General features: G+C 39.8%; 1 protein-coding gene across 5 annotated transcripts; it reads left to right on the top strand.

Moving 5' to 3' along the window:
* The first annotated feature begins 18 nt into the window (after positions 1–18).
* Positions 19–24404, top strand: Marchf5 (membrane associated ring-CH-type finger 5). Of its 5 annotated transcripts, none has more exons than XM_052712073.1 (6): positions 19–129; positions 6081–6283; positions 13346–13476; positions 20356–20539; positions 20692–20858; positions 21461–24404. In XM_052712073.1, the coding sequence occupies exons 1-6, from the start codon at positions 95–97 to the stop codon at positions 21575–21577; spliced, it is 837 nt and encodes a 278-aa protein (XP_052568033.1). In that variant the 5' UTR covers positions 19–94; the 3' UTR covers positions 21578–24404. The 5 variants fall into 5 exon arrangements, with proteins under 5 accessions (XP_052568033.1, XP_052568032.1, XP_052568034.1 ...); XM_052712072.1 differs by having other exon boundaries at positions 13346–13521; XM_052712074.1 differs by lacking the exon at positions 6081–6283 and having other exon boundaries at positions 21–129; positions 13346–13521.
* Positions 24405–24720: the final 316 nt, after the last annotated feature.

The raw sequence follows: 24720 nt of genomic DNA, 5'->3' as shown, positions 1-24720 counted from the left end.
GAGGCCTACTCCGCCGCCTCTCAGTGCTATTGTCCCCGGGCCTGGCCCGGAGCGGGGCTGCGGGCGAGGGCCGAGCTCGCCGGCTCCGCGGAAGATGCCGGACCAAGCCCTTCAACAGATGCTGGACAGGTACGAGCAGCGGTGGGCTGGGAACCGCCGGCCTCCGTCCTGGGCCTGCCCATGCTGGCCTCGAGGCCCCGGGAGCGCGGATCCTGGCGTCCGCCAAGAGTTCAACTGCCCGGGGGCCGGGAGAGGGGCTCCGAGTTTGGAGATGGCACTGAAGGGAAGATGGGGCGAGCGGCCTGGGTCGTAGACTTAGAAACTTACAGGAGTGAGGTCGTCTTCGGCCGAAAGCCTGGTTTTGAGGTGAAGAGGCGCTATTGTTAACCCATAGAATTAGTGTTTTTCCCCCCCCCACCTCCTCCCTCGACTATGTTGTAAAGGGCTTGGCAGCGATGTCACTGGGAAGAACCAGATTATCTTTCTGGAGAATGATCCCTTGCACTTTTCAAGCCTCTCTCCACAATGCAGGGCTAGGCATTCTTTTTTAAAAGCCTGGGTTTCGTTTCTCCTTCCAACCCCCGTCGCATCCCCACCCCCAAGCCGTAAGGTCAGAATATCCACCAGGGAGCCTTAACGGTCACACTGGAGTAGAGGTTATGGAAAACAGCCACATGCATGCAACATTGAACACGGAGCACACTTGACGATCGCTGAGTTCCCAGAAACGTTTTGGCTTGTGCTGGGACCAGTTGCCCATTCCTGGGGGGCTCCAAGCAGTAAAACTCTTTGCGAAGTCAACTGCACCGCCCTCTGCTGTTTAAATTCCAGCCGGTGAGGTTTTGGAGACTAAATCTACTTTTTCTCCTAGGCAGCTTCTTGCTGTTCTGACCAATTGTTCAAACTAATCCATAATGTTTGTGGTTGCTTGAAACTCTGAATAGACTAACTGGCTACCCTGTTCAGCAGGTGGTACTCTTTATGCAGAGTTAAGATCCAGCTACTGAAGTTGTTAAATGGAGGGCCTCTCTTGATTGAGATTATAGCCATTGACTGCTTGGGTGGGAGGCGCACAAAGCTCCACCAGAGAAGGCAAGAAGTTACTCCTGGTATTTTATCCTAAATCCTAGGACAGGACCGGACCTGGTACCTAGCAGGTGTTCTGTTGTTAGAACTGATGAACGTGTTGGTTTCTCCAGCTGTTTAGGAGTCTGGTCGCTTATCAGGTTTTCCTTACGTTAGAGTTTATCATACTTGACTAGGTGTGGCATACTAAAATATGCCCAGAGAGGTTACTGCCTGCCACATCGATTCCAGTTAAATGAGACTCCAGAAGGTGTTGCATAGTTTGTTGTTTACTCTGATGACACTCACTTTCACTTTTACGTGGTGACTTTTGGAAAAACCCTGACGTCTAGATGTTGTCCTGGCTTTTCATACATTCTTTAGAGATTCTCATAAAAGCCCTTGAGTGCTAGTGAAGAATTTACAGGAACTTGGGAATCCCACTGTCCTTTGCAGAAATGTATATATGGAACTTATTTTGCTCATTTTCACTCCATTACCCTAGCTTATCCCCCTCCACTTCTGAACATTTTCCTCCCAAGTCCCCTCCTGTTTTCTTGTCTGTGTGTTCCACTGAATTTAATTAGGATTGATTGCGTAAGCATGGGTCTGGGTTATTTACAGGAGCGTGGGCAGGTTATCAGTGGCTACACCACTAAATTTACTCCCTCCTCCTCCAGCAGCCGATGTCCAAAGTTTCCCGGTGGGGCATGGGGTTTCATGAATCCCTCCCCTGTCCGTGATGCAATGTTGCTAGGCCCCATCTTGTGCAGGACTTTTACAGGTGAGCACAGCTCCCTGTGGTTCATGAGTAGAGAAGGCCAGGCAGCTGAATTTCACAGCACACCTGCTCATCACCCAGTTCTTAGATTCTTTCTGCCCCCTTCCGGTTTTTGTTTTTGGAAGCTTGAAATTTTTCACTAAAATAGTAGGAAAAGCAAACCTATACTTATATATAATTTATGAGGAAGATGACTGTACAGCTCAACTCTTCCTGCTGCCACCAAACTCAGTTTATACAGTGCTGGGAATTGAAGCCACGGTTCCATACTAGGTAAGCACTAATGCTGAACTACATTCCCATCTCTTAACACTGAAAACTATTCTGATATACATAGCCATACTTAGCTACTTATATGTCTGTCCTCAATAACTTAAGAGAACATAGGAAGTTCTAGATAGTATGCCCATGTTTTGTTTCCAAAATATATATCCAGCTTGAAAGGAGACAAATATACTTAGAAAATTGCCTGTTGTGTTATGTATTTATACTAACAACATCCCAGCTACCCTATTTGCTCATACACTCAGCAATTGCAGTTTTGTGCAGAAATGTTAGTCATCCACAATAATGTGAATGTACTTTAATTGAATTGTACCTATAAAATGGTTAAAGTGTTAAGTCTATGATCTGGATATTTTATCATGGTAACTTTTTTAAAGAAGCAGAATTGAAGTTTTTTTAAAGATTTTCTAATACTGGCTTCAGCATGAGAGTTAAGAGCAAAGAAATGAGCCGGGCAGTGGTGGCACAAGCCTTTAATCCCAGCACTTGGGAGGCAGAAGCAGGCAGATCTCTGTGAGTTTGAGGCCAGCCTGGTCTACAGAGCAAGTTCCAGGACATCCAAGGCTCCACAGAGAAACCCTGTCTCGAACTCACACACACACACACACACACACAACAACAACAACAACAACAACAACAACAACAACAAAAGCCAAGAAATGTTCAAGGAAAGAAACGTATATTTGAAAGTCTGGATGTGGGTTTCTCAGAGTCCCAGAGACTAAGTCATATCCAAGTATGGGTAAAAGGTCTTACAAGGGAGAGTTGCCCATAGTTAAAAACAAAAAAACAAAAAACAAAACAAAGCAAATTTACTTTGCATATGTGGAGGTCAGAGGTCAGCTCCCTTTCACAAACTTGTGTCCCAGATACCGAGGTACTGTTACATTCTGAAGCATCTTGAATAATCTTGCCAATTTTTCCCATTATAATTGAAAGTTTTAACTTGTGCATATTGAAGTCCATGTTCTACAAAGGTTGGAAATACATCCATTTGTAGTATCTGACTATATAGTCAGCCTTTCCCACTTTGCATATTAAGCCAGTTTGTTCTGATAGAAACCTGTTGTTGGGGGCTTTTTCTCTTTTTTGGGGGGGGGGGCTGCAACCCAGCTCCTAAATAAATCACACATGGAGACTTTTTCTTAATTATGAATGTCCAGCCTTAACTTGGCTTAGTTTCTTGCCAGCTTTCCTTAACTTATCCCGTCTACCTTTTGCCTCTAGGCTTTTCCTGTTCTCTTCTATAAATCTTACTCTGTTGCTGCTTGTGTAGCTGGGTGGCTGGCCCCTGATGTCCTCCTTCTCTGGCTCCTCCTCTTCAATTCCTCTTCCCAGATCTCTCCTATATCTTCTCTCTGCCTGCCAGCTCCGCCTATCCTTTCTCCTGCCTTGCTATTGGCCAGTTCTTTATTAGACCATCAGGTGTTTTAGACAGGCACAGTAACACAGCAGCACAGCTTTACAGAGTTAAACAAATGCAACATAAAAGTAACACCTTAAAGTATTCTACTACAGAAACCAATTGTCTAAGTGAAAAACAACAATAAGTAACAAGCTTTAATTAGAAGTTGTTCCGAACCACACAAACTTTGGTGGAGGAAAGGGGATTCTCTATGAGTTAAACCAGTATCAAATTTGTATAGAGAGCTGCGGATGTAGCTCAATTGGTAGGTTTGCCAAATATATACAAAGCCCGAATTCATCCCCAACCTAAGTGTAGTAGAGGCAGGCAGATCAAAAGTTCAAAGTTACCCTCAGCTGTAGAGAGTGTTTAAGCTAACCTAGACGACATAAGATTATGTCTTCAAAATAAATAAATAAATAAATGACTAAATAATAAAAGAAAAAAGGGATTGGGAAGTCAATATAATTATGCAAGAAAATTAGATTTAGGACCCAGGCTTGGTGGTACATGCCTCTAATCCCATCACTCAGGAGGCAGAAATGGGCCTCATCCACATAATAAGACCCTACCTCCAAAAATAAAAAAAAGTTTTTAGAGACTGGGTCCTGCTGTATTGCCCGGGGTAGCCTCCAACTTCTTGGGCTTGTCTAACTTACCAAGTTACTGAACTGCACATATTTGCCACTGTGTCCAATCAGAAAAATGTGTTTAAGTTAGCTACTCAGTAGAATTATTTAGTTAGAATGGCTGTTCTGATACTGTGAAACTTTGTGTTGGATTTTACACTTTCACTATTGAATACTTTGTATACACTTATGCCCTCCCAAGACCAAACTAGAAAAACAGTGCCTGTTACCAGCATTCAGTCCTTCCTCATCCCCTAATATAGTCTAGGACATGACTGTGAGGGTTCTGAAGAAATTCTTTGAAATGTAGACTTTGGGCCTACTTCATTTTGCTACATGAATTTTACTGTAGGTTCTTTATAATTTACTTGTAAAAAAAGGAATTCTTTTAATTTAAACATAATAGGCTTGAAATTTCTATATTTTAAATATAACAAATGTTTAATCCAGAAAAAGAAGTAATTCTACCTGTGATATTGGAAACATGTAGATCCAAATTTATCATATTGCCATCCTAAAGTCATTTATCCCTGTGTCCTTTGTGCTTCTTCATTCCCTTTCCCCCGGTGGTGGGGATTGAACCCAGGGCCCTGTGGATTTGCCGTACCAATAATTTATAACCCTCCCTGTTGTTGGGTTTTGTTTTTACTCTTTGGCTCTTTGTTCTTTGGGGGACCTGCCACCCCGTTCCCAAATAAATACATGGAATATTATTCTTACTTGTAAATTCCCCAGCCTTAGCTTGGCTTATTTCTAGCCAGCTTTTCTTAAATTATTCAGTCTACCTTTTGCTTCTGGGCTTTTACAGTTTCCTCTGTTTCTGTGTATCTTTTCTTTACTTCTTACTCCATGACTTGCTGTGTGGCTGGCCCCTGATGTCCTCTCTCCTTCTTTTCCTTCTTTTCTCGTCCCTCCCTCTCTTTTCTCTATTTATTCTCTCTGCCTGGCAGCCCTGGCTAGCCCTCTCCTGTCTAGCTATTGGCTGTTCCACTCTTTATTAGACCAATCAGGTGTTTTAGACAAGCACAGAAACACAGCTTCACAGAATTAAACAAATGCAACACATCTTTGCATCATTAAACAGTCCACAGCATTAAAAAAAAAAATGTAATACATCTTCAACTAATATTCTACAACACCTTCCCTCTCAGTCTATGAGGTGCAATTGCTGTATCATTCAGGCTGGCCTGAATTCAGAATTTTCCTTTCTTTGCCTCTTTAGTGCTGGCTCTATATGTAGGAATCAGCAACTACTCTCAACACTTTGTCCTTAAAGTTGTTGCTGTTGAGTGGGGCATGATGGTCTGAGTCTGTAGTCCTAGCGCTTGGGATGTTTGAGGCATGAGAATTAGGTAATCAAGGCCAGCCTAGGCCATGTGAGGTACTATCTCAAGAAATACACAGTACAGAAAAGAAGTTGTAATATTCCTTTCTCTTCCTAGAGCCATACTTTACCATGAAGGGTAAAGTTTTCCTCGGTTGAAAATTGAATGGTCTGGGAATATGGTTCAGAACATTCTGCCTAATGTGTTTGTTTTAAGTCTTATGCAATTTCCTGACTTTGCCAGGAAGTGAGAGAACTATATATGAAATCACTAATACTTTATTTTTTTCTTAAGTTCATGAGGTCTTATAAAACCAAAGGTACTTGAAAACTATTTCGGTACTCTAGTTTACTAGTCAGGGAGAATAAAAAGATGAATAAAAACCAAGTTCAGAAAATAGATTCTATAGTGGACGATTTTAAAAAATGAAGAAAATGCTATACTAGGAATAGATTGGTTGTTTGGGCTCTGTATTCTTTTAATATAAGACACAAGTTCTGCAATACCTCATAGTAATTCCATGCCATTGGCTAAGTGTTTGACGTGCAGGAGGCTGGAAGCCTGGGGGTAAACATTTCTCTAATTCACAGAAGTTGCTGGGTGTGCTTTGCCACCGATGAAGATGACAGAACAGCTGAATGGGTGAGGCCGTGCAGATGCAGAGGATCTACTAAGTGGGTTCACCAGGCCTGTCTACAGCGCTGGGTGGATGAGAAGCAGAGAGGAAACAGTACAGCCAGAGTGGCTTGTCCTCAGTGCAATGCTGAATACCTGATAGTTTTTCCAAAGTTGGGTAAGGACTGTTTTAAGAACAAAGCACATGTTCTCTGAGATATCTATATATGTATGATTTCAAACTTGCTTTTTTTTTTTTTTTTTGAGGCGAAGAGGTGGGTACTTGAGATAAGGTCTCACTCTGTACCCCAGGCTGGCCTGGAACTTATGATTATTCCTCAGCCTCATCCTTCCCAAAGTGCTGCCAATATAGCTATGAACCACAACACCCAACTCTTTGGTTGGTTGGTTGGTTGGTTGGTTGGTTGGTTGGTTGGTTGGTTGATTTTTATGTGTATAAGTGTTTTGCCTGCATGTATGTATGTGCTGTGTGCATGCCTGGTGCCCAAGGAGGCCACAAGAGGGCATTGGATCCCCTGAAGCTGAAGTTTGATGGTTGGAAGCCACCTAGTAACTGCTGAGAACTGATCCCAGTTCCTCTGCAAGAGCAGTCAATGCTCTTTAATCTCCAGCCCCTCAGATTTATTTTTAAATGATTTCATATCTTTGCTTTTTGTGAATTTTTGATATTTTCCCTCTCTCAATGTCAAAGATTTATTTTGCAAACAGTTTACAATATCTTTAGCAAGTCCCCAGACTTGTCTATTTGTATGTTTTTATTTAAGAAGAAAAAGACTTCCAGCACTCAGGAGGCACAGGCAGGCAGATCTCTATGAGTTCAAGACCAGGCTAGTCTACAAAGCAAGTTCCAGGACAGGCAAGGCTATTATTACATAGAGAAACCCTGTTTCGAACCGCCTTCTTTGCCCCCCTCAAAAAAAAAAGAAGAAAACCTTTTATGCCTAACTATGGATATAAATGAACAAGAGAGATGTGATACAAAGCTGGCTCAGGGCTAGAGACACAGCTTAGTCAGTAAAATGTTTGCCTGGCAAGGTGCGGCCCTGAGTTCAGTCTCAGCACATGGAGCCCTGTGCTAGAGAAGCAGAAACAGGATTGTCCTGGGGCTCCTTATCCAGCCAGCCAGTGTTAATTGATCAGGCCATGAGAGACCCTGTCTCAGATGAGGTGGATAGTGTTTCTGAGGATTACCTGAGATTTCATGCACATTAAAAAGGGAGGGGACTTAAAGAGCATCATTCTTTGGAGACAGTTGGTTTAAGAGAAAAAAAAACCAGTGGTGAGTGTTCTAATATTCCTTAATTGTTCTGCTAAGAAACAAAAGTAGGAAAGTCAAAGTTTCGCTTTGGTTTTTGGCAACGCTAGACACTGAGCTCTGGGTCTTTCCCGTGCTAGGCAGCTGTTCTACCACTAAGTCAATAGAGTTAAGTTCATTTTGAGAATCCAGTTTATAGTGTTACGTTTCAGGAAAACTAACCCTTTTTCTGGGAATTGCTGAACATGAAAATTACCAGTAGTCTTTGAAAATGGGACTAACCTGGAAAAAAGTATAATGCTTTTCAATTACAGCCATATGTTTCTGAGCTAGTATCATTCTTGTTTGGAATTTATGCCTTGCTGTTCTTAAAAACATTTTTAATATTACCCTTACCTATAACCAGCTTGGCTTAAGGGCAGTCCAAAGGAAAGAGAGATTCTGGAGAAGAGTGGGTATCATGGAAAAAATTTAGAAATTATTAGATGCATTGTTCTTGGTAGGTGCTATGCATACTATAGAAATGTAGATAATGAAGTGCTTTTCTGATGTCTGCTTGTTTTCATGTGTGAGAGGAAATGATAGCTTTGCATGAAAGGCAAGTAGTATAGTGAAGAAAATGAGTTTAAGGCCACCTTAAGTTTCGTAGGATATTCAAGACTGGCCTGAGCTATACAGTTAGACTGTCACAAAGGAAAAAAAAAAAATCACTTAAGGTGCTTTCATTGTAAGTGTAAAACAATATTGTAAAACACTGTAAACATCGGTAGGCAAAGCAGGTGGGTATCTATGAATTCAAGGCTAACCTGGTCTACACAGTGAATTCCAGGACAGCTATGGCTAAAAAAGTGAAAAAAAAAAAAAAAAAAAAAAAAAAAAGAACTTAAAATAGGTGGGTGGAGAGTTGGCTCAGTGGTCAGGTGTGCTGCTGCTCTTGGCTGAAGAGAACCTGAGTTTGGGACCCAGAACCCACTGGACAACCCACAGCCACTTCTCTCACTTGAGCTCCAGAGGATTTTATACCCTCTTCTGACCTCTCAGGCACCCGTACGCATTGCACACACACATACACACACATACACACACACACACACATACACACACACACACACACACACACACACACACACACACACACACACAAATAAAAAATAAGTCTTTAAAAATCATCCAGCTTTAGGATGGAAGTACAAGATTTAAAGGTGTGTGGCACCACACCCAGCTCCACCTGAATCTTAATCACAGCTATAGCAAAGTTATGGTTACACTGTCTTGAAACAAAACTGGTTACTTCCTTTTGAGCAGCCTAATATGTTTACCCAAAAGTTTCAGCTCACTTTTCTTTGTCACTCAAATTTGAAATGCAAAAACTTGAATTTACCCAAAATATTAGGATAATTTCTGTCTTTATAAAAATCTTTATTATGTAAGAGAATTTAATTACAGGCTTCTCTAATACCTTTTGAATTGTTAGATTTCTAAAAGTTGTTGTTTATTCAAAGCTTCAATTGCCATTCATTGTATAAATATAATAGTGTTGAAAGTGTATATGGTTAGGCCCACCAGGCCATTGAAAATCCAGTTACGTGGACTGGAGAACTGGGAATGTAGCACAGTGATGAAACACTTAGTGTACATGAAGCCCTGGGTTTAATCATCAGTCAGTGTTGAAAAACTAATAATGCCTTTCTAAAGTATTGAAACGTTTATGCCCTTAGTTAGTTTGTATTGAGCATTTATTTATGTTTTCTCTTCCTGTTAGGATGGGAGTTTTTAAGGGCTGAGATTTTGTCTCCTCCCACATTCATAGCTCTTTGTGTTGTAGTCTGGTGCTGTATTCCTAAAATTATAATGCTGGGTCATGAGGCAACTGCACCCAGTTTCCTTATTGGCCCACTCAGTTGGGGATCATCATCCAGATGATTTCTGTGATTATTTAAATTTTTTTTAATGATTCCTTTTTTTTTTTTTTTTTTATGCATTGGTGTTTTGCCTGCATGTATGTCTGTGTAAGAGTGTCAGATCCCCTGGAACTGGAGTTACAGACAGTTGTAAGCTGCCACATGGGTGCTGGGAATTGAACCAGGGTCTTCTGGAAGAGCAGCCAGTGCTCTTAACCACTGAGTCATCTCTCCAGGCCCTCAGTGATTGTTTTTAACAAAATATTTTCTTAGATAATCTTTAACTCATAGAAATATCTTCTCTGGCTGGCACTATATTATAATGGTATGTTTAATACTAAGTATTTATTCTTCCTTCCAAATATTAAAACTAATCTTGGACTAGTCTGTCTGGAAGTAATGAAATATTTGGGCAAAGTAAAATTAAAAGCCAAGATGAGAGTTTTGTCTGAAAAATCTAGAATAAGTAATTGAGCCCATTCCTTAATTTTACCAGGCATGTATTTTACATATAACCCAAGGGACAGACACAAAATTTCTAAAAGAAAAATAAGGATTATGGGGTTTTGTACCAAAAAAAAATCACACTGGATAGATAGTTCCTTAAGAAGGTTTAGCATATTTTGGTATGATTTTCTGCAGTCTATTGGAAAAACAGTTCAGACATCTAGGTTGTCATTCAGGATCTAATAAATAAAAATTGTGGGCTGCCTTTTAGGAATTATATTTTCTTCCAAATATATGACTTTTATATGAATTATTTCACTGTAGTCCACTAGTAGGTAGTTTCAATTACTATACATACCTCAAGAGAGAATTCAGTTAAACAAATACTTGAGAATCATAGGAATTTGGGATGAATCAGTAAATAAAATCAGAAATTTTCCTCTTTGGAGCCTGTGTTTTAATATAGGAATAAGCAGATCTCTTCTCTAAAGACCTATATAAATAAATATGTTTTAGACTTTGCATCTGGCCGTTTTCCAGTAAAACTTTAGTCACGAAAACAGACAGCTGGTTAGATTTGGCTATGGGGCTATGTTCTCCAACCATTGTTCTAGTAAATGGAAATAGATTTGATAAGTATGTTTTGTGATGAAAATGCTTTAGGAAAAAGAGATACGACAAAGTAAGTAAAAAGTATGATGTGGTATAGATTGGCATAGGAAACTTTTATGAAAGTAAAGAAATCGGCAAAGGAAACTGAAAAGTGAGTGATAAGATATGTTCTGGAAATGCAAGAACCAACCATATGTTGGAAAGAAAATATGTCGTATGTAGCTGATAGGACAAGAGATTCGACCACTGAATTTAGTTATGTGGAGATTGTTAGTGATACCCATGACCAGCTTGGGTGGAATAGGTTTGCGGGAAAATTAGACAATTATTTGAGTATTTTATTCTGAGGAAGCAAGGAAATGGAGTAGTAGGACAGGAAGGGTCAAAATACTGTAGAGCGCCGGGCGGTGGTGGCGCACGCCTTTAATCCCAGCACTTGGGAGGCAGAGGCAGGCAGATGGATCTCTGTGAGTTCGAGGCCAACCTGGTCTCCAAAGTGAGTTCCAGGAAAGGCACAAAGCTACACAGAGAAACCCTGTCTCGAAAAAACAAAAAAAAAAAAAAAAAAAGAAAAAAAAATACTGTAGAGCGCTGGTGCACACCTTTAATCCCAGCAATGAGGAGGTCAGGCAGGTGAGTCTTTGAGTTCAAGTCCAGCCTGGGCTACATAGTGAGGCCCTGCCTCAAAAAATAATCAGTAAATAAAAAGATTTTACGGGTTGGTGAAAAGATTCAGCTGATAAGGACACTTGCTCCAAGCCTGCCAGTCTGAGTTTGGTCCTTGGACCCACGTGGTAGAAGGAGAGAACCGGTTCCTGAAGGTGTCCTCTAACTTCCTCAAAGCACCTGCCCACATCCCACATATACACACATCGTAATAAAAAAAAAAATGTAAGCTTATTTTTTATTTATTTTTTTTTTTTTGGTTTTTCGAGACAGGGTTTCTCTGTGTAGCTTTGCGCCTGTCCTGGAACTCACTTGGTAGCCCAGGCTGGCCTCGAACTCACAGAGATCCGCCTGGCTCTGCCTCCCGAGTGCTGGGATTAAAGGCGTGCGCCACCACCGCCCGGCAATTTTTAAGATAAATGAAATAATGTTTATCTGGTAGAAACAAGACATCAAGTAGGGGGAAATGATGGAGGAGAATAGGAAGAGAATTGCCAGAGCACCTAGAGTGTAGTTTACATGTAACTGATTGGTTTCCAGTATGTCCAGTATGGATAATGCAGAGGAGAGACTTTATAGATTTTCTAGCTTTAGTTTTCTGATTACAGATTTATCAATCATGAGACAATCCACATGCAGAGCTTTTATTATGTACCCATGGTTTCTGGCTTCCAATGTCATCTCTCTTTACAGTGGCTGGCTCTAGAAGTTAGTGGGGAGTTTTGATCAGGGGCTTTATAAGATTTTTCTTTCCTTGTATGTTTAATTATTCTATTGTCAATTTTCTTTGTACAGTAATGGTTACTGCCTTGTGTTTAACATTCTTTAGATTGTAGGCCCCAAGGAAGCAAGTGATAGAACTCATATATAATAAAGTAACAGTTTGTATGTAGAGGTAGTCAACAAATAGAATTACTTAGCTAACAAGTTACATATACCTTTGGTTAAATGCAGAGGTTTAGTTCCTCAGTTTTCTTTTGAACAAATCTAAGACCTTTCCATTTCTCTGGAAAATTCTAGAGGTAAATTAAATTGGACTTAATGGCAAGTAAAATACCTCCAAAATACGAAGCATATAATTGATAATTGGCACATGTAGCTGTTGGAATACCATAAACACTGGCTTCATAATCATTTTTTAAAAAGCTTGTTAGAAAATAATTTTGGGGGCTGGAGAGATGGCTCAGAGGTTAAGAGCATTGACTGCTCTTCCAGAGGTCTGGAATTCAATTCCCAGCAACCACATGGTGGCTCATAAACCATCTATAATGAGATCTGATATCCTCTTCTGGCATGCAGGCACACATGCAGACATAACACTGTATACATAATAATTTAAATAAATGTTTTTTCAACTAAATATAGTATATTTAAAATTAAGTAAAATAAATTGACTTGTATAGCTATAAGGAAACAGCTGTAGAGCTAAAGAGATGGCTCACTGGTTAAGAGCACTTGCTGTTCTTGCAGAGGACCTGGTTCAATTCCTAGCACCTACATAGAGGCTCAAAGCCATATAGAATTCTAGTTTCAGAGGACCCAACACCCTTTTCTGACCTCTGCAGGTACCAGGCATGCATAGGCTACATAGGCATGCATACAGGCAAAACAACCCTCATAAACATTAAATAAATCAATCTTTTTAAAAAAAGAAAGAAAAAATAGCATGATTACCTTTATTCACTGTGCCAAGACACAATGACTAAAGTCAGAAATGTTATTTTTTTTTTTTAAATCAGGTACTACAGGACTTAAAGGTTCCTAGGAACTATTTGAAAAAAAAAAAAAAAAAGCTAAAATAGCCTTTTCACTCTGTGGTAGCCAGTGTGATTGAGATATAAGTAAGGATTGTTTCCTTCATTGGAAGCAGCTGTATTTAAAGCTCTAATTACAGGATCAGTAATAAAAGTTTGAACAGCCTAGAATTCATTCATGCAGATGATTGAGAAATTCTAAATTGTTCAAATCTGAATTCCCATCAGACTTATAGCAACTAGAAGCTGGAGAGATGGCTCAGTAGTTAAGAGCAGGATGTTGCTTGCTGTTCTAGGGAACCCAAGTTCAGTTCCCAGCACCCTTGTCAAGTGGTTCAGAGGCACATGTAACTCCAGCTCCAGGGGATCAGACACCTCTGGCATCCACAGGCATCCAAATATATGTGACACACGCGGGCACATGCGCATGCGCACACATGCACACATAAATAAAATCTAAAAATACCCATTTAACTATTTTTAGACTATCTCACTTCATACAAGTGTTTTAAACCTATAGAAAATATTGAAGAAGTCACTCTAAAAACACTTTGTGTTGATACTTTTCTCTCTTCATATTGTAGGTCCAGTCGTTTATGTCTTGGATCTTGCAGATAGACTGATCTCAAAAGCTTGCCCTTTTGCTGCAGCAGGAATAATGGTTGGATCTATCTATTGGACAGCTGTGACTTACGGAGCAGTGACAGTGATGCAGGTTCACCATTCTACTCTATTCAGTGATACTACTTTTGATGTGAAGGTCTATTAAATATTTGCTAGGAGTTTTTAAAATGTATTGTTTTAAATAAGTAATGATACTATCGTGATTCAAGAATAAGAAGTTATATAAAAAGTAGACTAGAGCCAACGAGATGGCTTAGTGGGTAGAGATGCTTGCCACAAAGCCTGATGACCCAAGTTCAATCCCTCAACCCCCACATGATAGAAAGGAAGAGAATTGATTCCCAAAAGAAGTTGTGCTTTGAACTCTACACAAGAGCTGTAGCATGACCCACCCCCATACACGCACACAATAAACAGTGTTATACAGAGTGGTCTAGTGAAAAGTTCTCCTCCTGTCCTTCATTTGCCTAGATCCCCCATCACCTCCTCAGGTAGCCACTATAGCTAATTTCATATAGCAGCAGTTTCTTTTTCATAATGATTCTTGATCTTTTCACATAACTATAGAGATCTGCATAGCATTCTGTGTATAAAAATACAGCAGTTTTTATTTTTAGATAGGTCTCAGTATTTGGCCAAGCAAGATATGAAATACTAAGGAACACTTATATAATTATGTGTGTAAATATGAATTGAATACAGAACTTCATAATCATTTTTAATTCAGTAAAAGGGAAAAATCAGTTGCTATTATAAGAAAAATCTTGAGCTGGTACTTGAAAATTTAAATAATTTGGATTTATAGACTGGAAGTATTAATATAATATAAGCAAGGAAGCACAAGTTGCAAATATGTAGTGTGTATTAACAGTTTAGAAACCACCTTTACATTTATTGCCTTGCTTGAAACATTTATTCCAGGAATGAGTGATTAACTGGGACAGTAGATCGGTACTGTGTGATTTAAGAGTATTGGGAGGGCATCATTTATCTGCATAAACATGCATATATGAGTATGTAAGCAAAGTTTTCATGGTAAAAAAAAGATCCTATAAATGTAGATTGAAAGTCAGAAGTAATATATGTTACTGCTGTTACTTAACATTGTTTTTGACATTCCATTATTATAACACTTCTGTTTAGTTATTTTTATTTCTATACAGTGTCTTTAGAAGCAGTTATCTGGATATATTTGATAGAGAATATGCTTCAATAAACCAACAGTATTTAGTGGGTTTTTTTTGAGGGGAGGGGGTAGCACACTAGTTGATGTCAAGTCCAAAATTAACATTAGCAACATACGAATGGACAGGATATGTACCCAGGCTTGCCTCCAATTTGATTTGTAGCCCAAGGTTGATCTTGAATTTCTGAACTTCCTGCCTCTACCTTGCCAAGTGGTAGTATTATAGCCTTATGCTGCTCTAATGGTTAATGTTGATTATGGACTTGACAGGAACTAGTCACTAAAAATAGAAACCTCTGGGCACTTCTATGAGGGATTATCTAGATTAGGTTAATTGAGGTGAGAACATACACCCTCAATATGGGCAACACCATTCCATGAGGTGGGGTTCTGGACTTTGTAAAAAGGAGAAAATGAGCTGGGGCCGCCTTGTACCCAGTTGCCTCAGACTCAGTCAGACTCCTTTCCCAGCTGAGCTGTGTTCTCAACCCATCAGTTAGAGAAACGCTTAAACTGCTTAACATAACGATTGTCAGGTTTGTCCATTTTCGTGGAAATGTCATCGTGTGTGTGTGTGTGTGTGTGTGTGTGTGAATAAAATTTAATTGTTTATGTGTACCACATTTTCTTTATCCATATATCTGTTGATGGACATAAGGGTCCTTTGGGTATATTACCAAGAGTAGTGTAGTTTTTTTTTTTTTTTTTTTTTTTTTTTTTGGTTTTTCGAGACAGGGTTTCTCTGTGTAGCTTTGCGCCTTTCCTGGAACTCACTTGGTAGTCCAGGCTGGCCTCGAACTCACAGAGATCCGCCTGGCTCTGCCTCCCGAGTGCTGGGATTAAAGGCGTGCGCCACCACCGCCCGGCATGTAGTGTAGTTTTTTTGAGGAACTTCCATGCTGACTTTTACAGTGTCTGCACTAGTTTATATTCTCACTAGCCAAGTATAAGGAGTCCTCTTTTTCCACATCTTCCCTGGCCGCCTTTGTTTCTCAGAGTTGGTCATCTGACTTACATAGGTTGGAATCTTAGAGCCAGTTTTGATTTGCATCCCTGATGTCTAATGATGTTGAACACCTTTTCAAATACTAATATATATTAGTCATTTGTATTTCATCCTTTGAGAACTATATTCAGTTCATTAGCCCATTTGGGGATTAGAAAAACTCCATTCACAATAGCTTAAAAAAATAGAATATTTAAAAATAAACCTAACTTTGGGATATTGAAGAAGACATTAAGGTCTAGATGGCTCGGTGAATAATGCTGCTCTTTTAAAGGATCTGGGTTAAATTCCCAACACCCACTTGGTATCTCACAGCTGTCTGTAACTCTAGTTCCAGGGAGCCCAGCCCTCTTCTGTAGGCACCAGGGACACATGTAGTACACAGACACATGTTCAGGCAAACACCCATACACATAAAATTTATATATATATATGATGGAAAGACCTCCCTTATGCATGGATTGTCAGGATTAATATTACATAAATGTCTGTTGTCGGGCAGTGGTGGTGCACACCTTTAATCCCACCCCTAGTGAAGCAGAGGCAGGTGGATCTCTGAGTTTGAGGCCAACCTGGTCTACAGAGTAAGTTCCCGGACAGCCAGGGCTACAGAGAGAAACACTGTCTCCAAAAACAAAAGCAAACAAACAGAGTCTGTATTACCAAAACCAAACTCCAGATTCAACATAGTCTGTATCAAAATTCCAGTGTCTTCACTAAACTAGAAAAGACAATCCTAAAATTCATACACACTAAAATAATTAGCCAAAGCAGTGCTAAGCAGAAAGAACAATGCTGCATATATCACTATACCTGGTCTCAGCAGATATAGTGGTCTGTGCCTTTAATCTCAGCATTCTGTGAGTTGCAGGCCAGCAAGGATTACATGGTAAGACCCTATCTTAAAAGCAAACTGATCTCATACTTACTATAGAGCCATAGTAACAATAATATGATACTGGCACAAAAACAGACATGTAGACCAATAGAATAGAATAAAAAACATAGGCGTTAATACACACAGCTATATCCACCTAATTTTCAACAATAGTGTCAAACATATATTGGTTTGGGCATGATGTCCAGTGCCTACAACTGTTTGCGGAGTAGAGGCAGGAAGGTCAAAGGTTTAAGATCAGCCTTCGCTGCATAGTGAGTTTGAGACAGTCACTTGGGGTATATGAGACCATGTCTCAAAATAAAAACATGCACACATGGAGGAGAAAAACCAGGCTTCTCAGTAAATAGTACTGGGTAAACAGGATATCCTCTTGAAGGAGAATAGAACTAAATCCATATCTGTACAAAAAACAGTTCAGAATGAATCAAAGGCCTGAGAAAAACATAGGTAAAACTCTTAGAGGCATAGACAAGAATTTCCCCAGAAGGACTCTAGCAGCACAGGAAATGACAATCAGAATTACATTAAATTAAAACTTTTCTGGGGCTGGAGAGATGGCTCAGAGGTTAAGAGCACTGACTGCTCTTCCAGAGGTCCTGAGTTCAATTCCCAGCAACCACATGGTGGCTCACAACCACCTGTAATGAGATCTGGTGCCCTCTTCTGGCCTGCAGTCATACATGCTGTATACATAATAATAATAAATAAATCTTTAAAAAAAAATAAATAAATCTTAAAAAAAAAAAAAACTTTTCTGACAGCAGAGGAAACAATCACCACAGTGAAGATAGCCTTCGGTGTAACAAGTCTGTCTTTGTCTTGCCAGCCAGCTCCCAAATAATGACATGGAGATTTGTTATTATGAAAGCTCAGCTTCTAACTTAGGCTAGTTCCTAACTAGTTCTTATAACTTAAATTAACCCATTTCTATTACTCTACATTCTGCCATGTGGCTTGTGGCTGTTACCTCTCCTCCTGCATGTCTTGCTTGTTCTCCATCTCCTGGCATCTCTCCTGTGTGCCTAGATTCCTCTTCCTACTTCTCTCTCTGCCCGGAAGTGCCACCTATACCTCCTGCCTAGCTATTGGCCCTTCAGCTCTTTATTAAATCAATCACAGCAATGTATCTTCACACAGTGTACAAATATCCCATAACACTCAGAATGAGAAAAGATTGCTACCTATACATTAAACAGGAGACTCATATCTAGAATATATAAAGAACTATAAAGATCAAATTTCACTTACATTTTTAGATTTTAAAAATACTTTCATTTGTGTGTATATGCATTGTGTATAGGCCTATTCCGTGTGGAGGTCAGAGGACAACTCTTGGGAGTCAGTTCACCTGTCACCTTGTGAATCCTGTGATCATGCTCAGGTCACTTAGGCCTCAGTGCAAGTACTTCTACTCACCCTCCACTTGCATCTTTTTATGGAAAAGAGCATTGTTAGCTTCCCCAGCACTAGAGTGAATGCTTTTTAAGCATTGATGCCTTTAACCCTAAAAACAGTGTTGTGCCATAGATAAACTTAGTTTACTAATTTGTTGTCCTGTTTTAGATAGCAAGGTCTCAACATTAGGTCCTGCCCCTAGTGTGAAAATCACCTCCATAAACATTGAAGTAGTTTGGTTTTTGGTTTTTGGTTTTTTTTAATTTGAGGCAAGATCTTTTAAAGTCCTAAGTAGCAAATAGCTAGGGATTAACAGGCAATGTGCCATTACACTTAAGCCTTACATGAGCAAAGCACTGTGACCACTGAACTACACCCTCAGCTGCTAGCTGTGTTTTTAGGCTATCTCTTGAAGGCTAGTCCCACTCCTTGCTTGGCTGTGCTCACCTGAAAGGAAGCGAAGGACACAAACATCTTCTAGAGGACAAATAGGATCTAAAATTATCCCAGTCCAAGAGCTCACTGACAAGTTGAGTAAGAGGAATGAATGGAAGTAAATGACAGATACCCCACCCTACATGCTGGTGCATCTCTCTCCTCCCACTCCCCACCCAAAGAATACTTTACAGTCTAGGTTCTTTATTCTTGTCTACAAAGCTGTGAATTCACCGAGAGTGGACTCCAGCATCTCAGGCTCCTTTCCATTAGTTCTCACAAAGTGTGCTTTCCTGGGTTGCACAGGCTGGTGTTGAGCTGAAGCCAGGTGCCTTTCTCTCTCTGATTGTTTTCCTTCACCTGTTTCAGGAAGGTGTCTCAGCTCTTAGTAGTACTTAATATGCTCGGTGCACACAGTGGTTCTCTTGGCAAGCATCTTTCCCTTCACTTGCTTGTTTACAGTGATGCCCACAGCATGCTAAGTGATGTTGTAAACTTCCAGTTTTGACTTGGTAACACTTAATGGGGCATTCCTTTTTGAACAGTGCCCATTTCCTTGATGTCTGCAGTGCCACCCTTCCTGTGATTCACGTATTATGTGGCCAGAGGAACTCCTCCATGTTTCCTAAACGGTCTAGAGACCATCCAGCAGGTGCCTTTCATCTTGCCCAATTACTGCAAAATGGTTGCTGCACTGAAAAGCAGTGTGTGCCTTTAATCCCAGCACTTGAGAGGCAGAAGCAAGTGGATCTCGTGGAATTTGAGGCCATCCTTGTCTACATAGTGGGTTCCAGGCCAGCCAGAGTTACACAGTGAGACCCTGTCTCAAAAAATGAAATAACAAGCCAAGCAGTGGTGGTGCACACCTTTAATCCCAGCACTAGGGAGACAGAGGCAGGCAGTTCTAGGAGTTCTAGGCCAGCCTGGTGAAACATGTCTCAAAACAAAAACAAACAAAATAACCCAAAACAAGCAAACATCTCAAATACTACAAAAAAGGAAATCAGGCCGGGCGGTGGTGGTGCACGCCTTTAATCCCAGCACTCGGGAGGCAGAGACAGACGGTTCTCTGTGAATTCAAGGCCAGCCTGGTCTACAGAGCGAGATCCATGACAGGCTCCAAAGCTACACAGAGATACCTTGTCTCGAAAAAAAAAATTAAATAACAAAACTTGTATGTCCCTTCACAACTCTATTGAGATATAATCAATGCAGTCAGCCATATTTGTAAAGTTATTTTATTTCAACCTAAAATGGAATAGCTTGGAAATTTTATCCACAGCTCCTCTTGGATAGATCATGATTATTTTATTTTTGAGACAGGGTCTCACTATGTAACCCTGGCTAACATAGAGCTATGTAGACCCACCTGATCTAAAAGTCACAGAGATCTACCTGCCTCTGTGTTCCAAGTACTGGGATTAAAGGTATGCGCTGCCTCACTCAGCTATGGGTGATCTTTCTTTTTTTTCTTTCTTTCTTTTTTTTTTCTCTTTTTTTTTTTTTTTTTTTTGATGTTTGAGATTTATTTTTATACATATATATGTGAGTCTATGGGAGTGATTGTGCACCACTTGTGTGTAGATCCAGGGGCCAGAATAGCTTATCAGATCCCTGGAACTGGAGTTACAAGTGGTTGTGAGCTGCCATATGGGAGCTGGGAATCGAACCTGGGTCCACCGCAAGAGCAGCAAGTATTCTTAACCACTGAGCCATCTAGTCCCAGTATTATTTCTCACAAACAAATCAAGGATAATAGCTTTCAGGCTTTTTTTTTTTTTCTCAACTTTTGCTTCTGTGCTTTGAAAATATTTCTTACAAAATGAACTGTATATGTATCACTTAAATATGTGCCACTGTAGCCTGGCAGTGGTGGTGCACACCTTTAATCCCAGCACTCAGGAGGCAGAAGCAGGTGGATCTCTGAGTTCGAGGGCAGCCAGGGCTACACAGAGAAACCTTGTCTTGAAAACAACCAAATAAACAAACAAACATGTACCACTGCTTTAGATAAGAAAATAACTAGGAAATACCGTCTGCTTCACAGGTTGTAGGTCATAAGGAAGGGCTGGATGTTATGGAGCGAGCTGACCCTTTATTCCTTTTGATTGGACTCCCTACTATTCCTGTCATGTTGATACTGGGCAAAATGATTCGCTGGGAGGACTATGTGCTCAGACTATGGCGCAAATACTCAAATAAACTGCAAATCTTGAACAGTATATTTCCAGGTAAGGTCCTGAATTATGGCTATATAAAGTACATGTTGAATTGAATCATCACATGGGTTTTTTAGTTTGTTTTTTAGATTTTTTTTTATTTTTATTTTTTTTTTTGCTATTCCTAAGATTTAGTACTGACATGATGCTTTCCCCCCTTCTAGGGATTGGTTGTCCTGTTCCTCGAATTCCAGCTGAAGCTAATCCTTTAGCTGATCATGTCTCTGCTACCCGAATTTTGTGTGGAGCCCTTGTCTTTCCTACTATTGCGACAATAGTTGGTAAACTGATGTTCAGTAGTGTTAACTCAAATTTACAAAGGACAATCTTGGTAAGATGGATTTAATATTACTTATCTCAAGCAGCATAGAGAAGAGAGTGAACTGTATTTGTTTATAAAGGGAGAGATAGGTTCTGTAGGGCTCTGTGTAGTTGCCCTGCTTTGTCTCTTCATTAACCCCACTGTCATCCTAGCTTGAGGGAAATGAAAAGGGAGGTCCTACTGCTGCCAGTCTGACCTCTGGACCCTTCCTGTGGGTACCTTCTCTTCCGGAATATGCTCCGGGCTCAATCCCCAGTACCAGCATCGTAAATAAAAAAACAGTTGAAGCTGGCTCGTGGTGTTTCCTGTCATCCCACTCGCCCTCCTTGGTCACAGTCCACATGGGGCTCTGGATTCTCCTTCCTGTCAGAATGTAGAGCTCCCTGGGAGGAAAGCACCTCTAGACACCAGGTGAAGGCAGCTCTTCCTCTGCCACCCAAAGTGTCCGCCTCTTTCCTGATCTCACACCATAGACAAGAGAATGTTGCCCTGGGAGTCACCAGGATTTATTTGGTGTCAAAGCCTGTGTCTCTCGTGATCTGTGTAAAGTTCTTTTTCTTGTTTCTCTAAGCCTGCATTACAAAAGAAATTAATCTCCCTTTTTATTTTAGGGTGGAATTGCTTTTGTTGCCATAAAAGGAGCATTTAAAGTTTACTTCAAACAGCAGCAATATTTACGTCAGGCACACCGCAAAATCCTAAATTATCCAGAGCAAGAAGAAGCATAAAACTGACTTGTGGTTGTTCTGAGGCCTCTCATCCGGACAAGTCTGCTGTGTCGTTCTGATTCTTCATTAATGCACTAGTGGAGACTTGTGACAAGCTACTGCTCCTATATTTTTAAGAAATATAATAAAGCACGCAAGGCAGGGGATCCTCTCAGTAATCACAGAACCTAAGGATACGATTCAACTTGATTATTTGTATGTACTGCTTTGACAGCCATCGGCTAAACCATTATCTTAGCATGGTAAACCTGGGTTTGTTCATATTTTTCCAGACAAAAATGTAAAGATAAAACTGTACAAATATTAAAAATGGACATGCTGTTTTATTCTGATGCCTCTTTTGTATATATACTCACGTTCAGTGTTTTCTTAGAAACAGCAACTCAATGAAGGTACTGTGAGGACTTTCTCACTGGCATAATTTGATTACATGCTAAACAGGAGCCTGTGTTAATATGAGGAAATGTAAATTAGTTCTGAATAAATAACAAACCAAAAAATGTATGTAAGCATTGAAATGACCATCTGAACAACAGGGATTCTGTTGCCTTTTCCTTAATCTGTGTGACATCTCAGATGTGTAGAGTCAGTCTCCAGGGCTTCCAGATCACTTTTTCACTATTAAACTTTATTTATACAATGTTGACATCTCATAGTTGATAATGTAATTTTGACCCATGTAGTCGTCGTCATATGTGTCTGTGTGTGTACCTGGGGGGTTGTTTAGAAAAGGTGGGGGGGAGGGAAGGAGAGAGTAGAGATAGGAGAAATGAGGTAGAAGGCCCTTTTATCACTTCATGTTTTTAAATTTGTATTTCTGGAACTTGGAGCTGCCAGTCAGTAATTTAAATAGAGAACAACTTGCAGAAAAATGATAATAAAATTATTGTTTTTTCATCAATTCAGTTATTCAGATATTTGTTAATCGCCTCCCATTTACTCAGCCACTGCAGGACGCTGTGGGCTAGAGTGGTGAACAAGACAAACTTGGTCCCAGCTCTGACAGTTTGTAATCTAGTAGAACAAGAGTGAGTGAACCAAAGTGTGGTACTAAGCGTATTGTGACTCTTAGTCAGTGACGTAATTATGAAAACAAGTGTTTAATGAATATCGAGGTGTTTGGTTTTGGCTACATCCATTTATAGGATAACCAATACTGATGTTTTTAGGGTGTTTTGTTTTTGAGTCAGAGTCTCTTGCATAGTCTGGCCTCAAACTTCCTATGTATCTAAAGATGATCTTGAACTCCTGATCCTCCCAATAACAGGCGAGCACCATCATACCTGCTGTTTTTTATGTGATGCTGAGGATTGAACCCAGGGCCTTCTGCATGCTAGGTAAACACTACCAGTTGAGCTACATCACCAGCCCTCTTTTTAGATTCTAATTGTCACATTAAGGGGGCTAGCTCCTTAATAGTCTTTGCTTAACTAGTTATATATTCATTGTTCAAAAGCAGTTATTTAGGTCATGTTTAATAGTGACCATTTTAATGTTCAGCAATCTGAATGTTCTTTTAGTTATTTTCATTGATTAAAATGAAAATTTGAAAGTTCAAAAAATACTGTTCACAGTATATGATGCATGATAATAAATGGTCCCCCTTACCGAGAAATGGATACTTTAGGAGTGTAACAAATATAGATTGAGCTATGTTAGATTGTAAATAAAACATAATTTTAGTAAAGACTGGTATCTATCTATAGGTTGGAGATCTCAGTGTTGAGTTTTATGGTGTCTGTGTGAATGACTGTTGAACATCCAGAGTTGTAATTATGTAGGGTATAAGGGACAATTTGACTGAATTAACCCTAACACTGATGTTTTGAAGAAAAAATATGAACTCTGATTATATATAAACATAACTTAGATATCTAGCTGTAATTATGAAATATATTGGCTTCAATAATTCCCAATGTGAAAGATAGAAATTTCCTTGATAATTTTGTTAAATTGAGCAGCATTTACACAGTTATGCAAGCATTCAGTTCCCTGTGAACTACTTCAATGTCCAAGACGGGTTTGATTGGCATCAAGGCCCAGGAAGACCAAGGAAACAACTCTAATCCCTTGAGGGCAGGAGGTAGTTTGGAGAGCTGTGGGGAAGGAACCACAAGTGCCTGCAGACCAGAGTGAATGCTAGCCTGCATCTGAAGTGTTCCAAATCTAAAGAGCCTTATTCCAAGAAAAAACACCCCATGCCAGTCCTCCCTGGACGGTGGCCACCCAAGCACAAAGCGACAAAGAACATGGGCAGACTTGAGGCTGGGTAGGACTTTAAGATCTACTTCAAGTTTTCATAACTGTGGTGTATAACCTTGGCAAAGTGGCTGCTTGACCACAGTTACCTTGATCTCTAAAATGCAAGTCACACTTAGACAATTCTAGGATTAGCTGAGAAAGGACAGAGGTGCTTTAGGCCTCAATAGCTCCTAAAAAGTGGTACTCTGCACTCTAGAACAGGACAGTAATAAAAGGGGTAGTAGAGAAGAGAGACAGTAGAGACTTTGGGAATATGTAAGTATACTGTTCTCCAATTTATTTTCATATTGTTTTTCTGTTATTTCTAGAAATGTCAATGTTTTAAACCTCTTTTTATAAAATTCAATGATTAGTAAAATTCTATTGTAGAAGTTAACTCCATGTAAGTGGCTGAAAATATTGTTCATTACGTATTTATCAAATGATTGAAGAATATATAATTAAATTCAGTGACTTCATTAGTCACTGCCTTGCTAATTCTGCTGTAATTTTTTTTAATATCTTGTTTTTAATATAGAAAACTCAGTACTGGCTGGATTAAGTTGAATAAAGAATTTTTATGCTCTCTAGGTGTACTTTGTCTGTTGAACCAACCCTAAAATTAATTCTGTACCTACATAACTTTCTTGAAGTTACAGTTACCAAGATCAAGAGACTTACTATAAAAGTAATCTAAAGTTTTATTTTTTTTTTAGTTTTAAATATTTTCATTTTTAATTACATGTATCTGTGGGTGGATATGTGCACATTGAATGCAAAGTCCATAGAACCCAGAAAAGGGCACCAGATCCCCTGGAACTGAAGTTACAGATAGTTGAGAACCACCAGCTGTGGGTGCTGAGAACTGAACCTGGGTCCTCTAGCGGTGCACAGATTTAAAC

This window comes from Peromyscus californicus, unplaced genomic scaffold, assembly GCF_007827085.1.
Source record: "Peromyscus californicus insignis strain IS unplaced genomic scaffold, ASM782708v3 Scaffold_4__1_contigs__length_199733344, whole genome shotgun sequence".
NCBI lineage: Eukaryota > Metazoa > Chordata > Mammalia > Rodentia > Cricetidae > Peromyscus > Peromyscus californicus.
Note: the sequence above shows the minus strand (reverse complement) of the source record. Positions and strands in the feature narration are given on the sequence as shown.